Source organism: Prosopis cineraria, unplaced genomic scaffold, assembly GCF_029017545.1.
Source record: "Prosopis cineraria cultivar Desert tree isolate PC_DT_omini unplaced genomic scaffold, ASM2901754v1 PC2, whole genome shotgun sequence".
Lineage (NCBI taxonomy): Eukaryota > Viridiplantae > Streptophyta > Magnoliopsida > Fabales > Fabaceae > Prosopis > Prosopis cineraria.
The window spans coordinates 1,886,540-1,892,209 of NW_026555333.1; the positions used below are offsets into that span (position 1 = coordinate 1,886,540).

Consider the following 5,670-nt stretch of genomic DNA (forward strand, 5'->3'; position numbering starts at 1 on the left):
AAGGTCTCAAAATGATGGAAGAACCTAACTTCTAATTAAATGTTAAAATCTTGGGCTCTCTTACCACAGTTCACCTGGATGTGAGAATGCGAAGTAAGGAAAATTAATGTAGATGTAGGAAAGGAGAGATACATTAATTAAAGAAAGACATAGCGGACTATACCGGTCATACAATAAAAAAGACTAAAACTATATGATAAGAAGAAAAATAACATAACGCAACAAACGTGGAGTCTGAGAATTTGACTAATAGTTTGTCAATGCTGATCCTTCTTGTTGAGAAAGGGTTCCTCTATTTATAGATGATTCTGACTTGATATTCAAGTCTCATGATCGTCAGTTTTCTTGAATTTAGAAAGCACTTCTTCTATCATGGCTACTCATCATGAGTGGAGTATTGATAGTTTTGACTTAATGGTTAAGATTTCATAAATATTTTTTTTATTATTTTAAAGCTAATTAAATTGAGTTGAGCTCGAACCTCCAAATTCATAATTTGAGTACAAACAATTACTTTTAAAATATTTTAATTATCTAAATTTAAATTATAATGATTTTGACATTAAAAAATAAGTATAAGATTTAAATTTAAAATTACCAAAAACTATATTCCAAAAAATTATAATATTTTAGATATGAATGAGTACTTCTTAACAAAAAAACAAACTATAGTACTTCTTAAAAAAAAAATTTATGTTTTTGGAGGGAAAAGTACAGTTTTTCCCAATCACGTCATCACGTGTCAAGTGTCACTTTCTTTTCATAAGGTTAAAAAAGTCATTTGGCAAAATTCTGCAATATCAGACAAGAAGGCTGGGACTCCACAAGAATTATTCTATGCCATAGTACTTTGCTATTATTTACCTGTTCAAAAGGTATTTTTGTGTCATTCTCCCAAGATTCATTCTCAAATTATGAACTGTACTGTAGATTTGAGCACCCTCGACTTTATGAAGAGGAAAAGGAAAAGGAAAACCAAGGCCTATGGGCAATGCTCTTTCTTCTCTCTCATCCCTTTACTCAGGACCTATATATTCCACCATCCTTTTCCCCCATACTTCAGGGCCATTCCTCAGTAACAATCGGACCTCATCTCTCCCTCCCTTATCAATGGCGTTTCGCAGATCCTTTGCCAACCGCCTCTCTCATTGTTGTAAAACTATCACACAGTCCGCAACTTCAGAACTCACTGCCATCCCCTCCTCTTCGATCCATGCCACCCTCCCTCCCAATGCATTCAAAACGACGCTCCTTCCGCAGTACTTCGCCTCGCCTGATTCCTCAAGCGGAGCTTTTTACGGCCGATTTCACCAACGCAGAGCCGTATATGACTCCGGCCCTGCCAAACTGCCGGAGCTTTTATCGTTTCCCGTCGGAGAGGAACTCAGGGAGAGGCTCAAGGCCATCGGCATCAGGGGAGATCGTCTCCGCCTCGATGGTCCAGGTCCCCCGGCGAGGGATCAGACCAGCGTCGATTCAATGTTCGGATTTACCATCAATGACGCTAGGAAGATCCTGAGGCTATCGCGGGTGGAGAAGCTGAAAGCGAGGCTGAGGGAGATCCCAAGGACCTCGATTTTTCATTCCGAGTATATAGGGATCTGTGTTGATGCTTGCGAGGATGTTGATGAGGGCGCCGAGTTGGCCAAGATGCTGGACGAGTCCGGGAACGTCATCGTTTTGGGAAACGTGGTTTTCCTGCGGCCCGAACAGGTAGTTACGCTCCCTATACGTGCTTTGTTTCGGATTAATATTTGAGTAATTGCCGTAAGATGCCTGTTAAAAGTAAGTAACGACGTTTATGAATAATAATAATAATAATAATAATGAATGAATGAATGAATGAATGAAATAAACAAATGGGCCGTAAAATAGGGCATCTTGTGAGGGATGCGTGCGTTTGATACGCCCTGGATTCGGGGACCCTGGTTCCCCTGTCGTCGAAGGATTGGTAACCTAAGTTTTGTTTGAACATGTAAGATTCATTGCGCGGGGGAGTTTATATATTTGTTTCCTTTTCAGTTTTAAAACATGTCTGGACTTGACATTGATAAAGATATTTATATTGAATTCATGGTTTGAGGGTGACAGGTGGCGAAGACGATGGAGAACTTAATCTGGAAAACAATAGGGCATCCAGAGGACCCGAGGAGGATGGAACTGGAGGAAATGGAGAGGCAGAAGGCAATGATAGATGAGAAGGCAAAGGCCTCGGTGCGGGGTGAGCTTTACTGCGGATTAGGATTCCTGGTGGTGCAAACCCTGGCATTCATGAGGCTCACGTTCTGGGAGCTTAGCTGGGACGTGATGGAGCCCATATGCTTCTTCGTCACCTCCTTCCACTTCGCTCTCGCCTACCTCTTCTTCCTAAGGACCTCCACCGAGCCCTCCTTCCAGGGCTACTTCTTCCGCCGATTCACTGTCAAGCAGCGACGCTTGATGAAGACGTACCAATTCGACGCCCGCAGATACTATGAGCTCTGCCAGGCCTTCTATCCTCATCACGACGCTGCTCCTAAATCCCGATTCTCTTCCTCCTTTATTCACCCCGAAGCAACAGTTCTTGGTTCCACGCAGCATTGAATAATGATGATGTCCGTATCTTACATACGATCGTCCCAGAATGGACTACTTGAGAACTAAAGTTCGGTATTTCAAGTTACACTGCTTGTCACGGTTTTTTTTCCCCCCCTTGAGGGCTTTCCCTTTGCGGCTCAGTTAAATGCCTTCGTTAATACGAAATAATAGGTTGATAGAGGGTGGGGCAAAATACCGCCAGTTGTAGGAACTCTCTAGACCTTGTACATAGTACATACAAATAGTTGGACTTGATCCACGGTCTTGGCTCTTGGGAGGGTTCCGTATTCACAGCAAATTACAGCCTTCTTACTTGGTTAAGAAGAAAAAAATCATGATATTGCAGCCTTTGTTTCATATAACAGTGCTTTGCTTTCCTCTAGGTTGTTATGCTAATACTTTTCTGTTATTTATTATTGTATCCAGTTTATAATCAATCGGATTTTTTCCAACTATCAAATTCATTTTACAGTTTTCTGAGCATGTAGGATTGCATTGCCGGACTTACCGTGTCATATTAAATTAAACGATGCTTTTTTATGCAGAGGGAGTAATTGTTTTAAGGACAAAACTTACATCCAGTCCCTTGTATCTTTTCATCCTGTTTTCCAATCTACACGTGACACGTGGACACTTTTACAGCCCTCCTTCCATCTCACTTGTTCTTTTAACACCGTCTGGCAAATTAGCAAACACTAAAGAAAGAGCAAAAAAAAAGAAAAAAGCAAAAATTGGTGGCAGGTGCATGTTTGCCCAGAAGTGAAAGGTCTGCTGTGCAATTCGTCGCCTCTTCTTTCGGTCAATGGCCCATTATCTTAAAAGCCAGGTCCTAACGGGCAATGACAAATTAAACCATATCAACTCCGATGAAAAGTCCAAAATCAAATCATACTACTCCGGCAAAAGCCAAGCGGTGTCCACGAAAACCATGACTATCTAAATAAATCTCGTGGTTGTGGAGTCTAAGAGGGTGGTTGTGTTGTGTTACGAAACCCCTCAGTCCAATCCATAAGGGGCTGAACAATAGACATCATTTAAAGGTAAAGGTTGAGGGACCTCTTTTCACTTGTAAGGGAAGTTCTTGTCCACTTCATAATTACCTCTAAACACCCTAAAACTCTTGTTATTTTTTTTTTTTTGGCTTTTACAATCAACATTATAGCATTGATATTTTCAATGATTAAGACAATCTTATAACATTATAGCGTTAATATTTTCAATAATTAAGACAATTTTATAACATTATATCATTGATATTTTCAATAATTAAAACGACCTCAAATATTTTATTTCTTATATATTGATCATAATTTATTTAGTCAAATCTAAATTTTACCATCCTTAAATACAAAAATTATAATATATTACCATTATAATTAGGAGTCAGCAAGCTAAAGATTTTAAAAAATATATGTACCTATATCTAGAAAGTCATTTTGAAAAAAAGATTATTTTCATCAAAATTTCCTCTAGCATTGATATCTAAAAACTTTTAAAATGACTCAACTTTTAATCCTAAATATTATATATTTCAGTCGTAAGTATTAACACATGTATAGATAGTTTCATAGAAAACTTTATCATTGATCAAAATGCATCATATATATAATACCTTTAACATATGTGTATATGTAAGAGTTATTAAATATATTTTTCTATGCTGTAAAAAAAAAGTTAATGTCAAATATGCATATGCATGGAGGGAGGAAAATAACTTATTCATTCTTATGAGTGTTATCAACATTTACTTTAATATGCAAACATGATGATATTTGAATGTTCGATTACAAGACTTTGTGAATAAATTTTTTTAAATCAGCATAGTCATTGTTTGATATTTTCCTCAACAACTTACAATCCTTTATGATAATTGTCATTGACATTCCTACAGCCCAAAAAACGACAGACAATGTGTCTGTATGACTATAGGCCGTATTTTTTGTAATATAAACTCTATTAACTATGATCTTCAAGATTATAGAAAAATAATTTTTTTTAAACTATTAGCCTTTAGAGTTGTGGTAGCTGAAACAATTGAATTACTAATCAAGATGCTCATCAAAATTTCACATAGTTTAGAGAAATTATTAGGACTGTAAGACTATCCTTTTATATAATAATTATAATAAAAATTGAGATGACTTCTGACCATATAATAACAAAATTAACTATTACTTTTGGTCGAATAATCGCAAATAAATCAAATATGACTTCTAACCATTTGATCATAAAATCACATATAACTTTTGGCAATCCAGTAACAAAATTACAAATGGCTTTCAGCCATTCAATAATAAAGTTAAATATGATTTCTGATTATATGATAACAAAATCAAATATGACTTAAAGCCATACAATAACAAAATTAAATAATATTTATAGTCATATAATTTATCACGATTATAAATTGATCATTTATAAAATACTAAAAATTTAAAGTGATATGGCCTCAGGCCATAATCAAAATAAGATGGCTATTAATAATTTTACTGCAAAAGTATTAAAAAAACCAAATAAATAAAAATAAAAATAATATACACACACGCGCTTAAATATAGATAACTTTAAGATTTATTTTATATTTGTGAATAGCTTCAGGGTTCACTCTAGGTTTTGTAAATATTTTCAAATTTGCTTCATCTTTTATGTTAATAACTTTATGATTCACTTTATATTTTATATGTATAGCTTCATGATCTATTTTATGTCATGAATGGATAACTTTAGGATTTATTGTTCTAGAAATTATACATGTAAATAGCTAAATTTTATATATAAACAATAAATTAAAAATAAGAAATTGAAAGCACATGGGATAAATAAATAATTGAATGTAGATATTTTTAGAATCTACATTATATAATATGAATATATAATTTTAAGATTCACTTTTAAGTTCTATTGATCCGCTTGATATTTTATTTGAATAAAATCAGTATCCATAATAATAGATAAATAATTTTAGGATCTACTTTGTATTTTATGTGGTAATCTTCTAGATCCACTTTATATTATATGTAGATATCTTTAAAATCTACTTTTATATTTTCTACGTGAATAATTTCATAATTCACTATATATCAAATGTGAATA

At 34.7% G+C, this 5,670-nt stretch overlaps 1 protein-coding gene across 1 annotated transcript; it reads left to right on the top strand.

Moving 5' to 3' along the window:
• The first annotated feature begins 923 nt into the window (after window positions 1-923).
• LOC129303779 (calcium uniporter protein 4, mitochondrial-like) lies at window positions 924-3,037 on the top strand. The gene is made up of 2 exons (XM_054943296.1): window positions 924-1,713; window positions 2,092-3,037. Exons 1-2 carry the CDS (start codon window positions 985-987, stop codon window positions 2,581-2,583), a joined length of 1,221 nt encoding a protein of 406 aa, XP_054799271.1. The 5' UTR covers window positions 924-984; the 3' UTR covers window positions 2,584-3,037.
• Window positions 3,038-5,670: the final 2,633 nt, after the last annotated feature.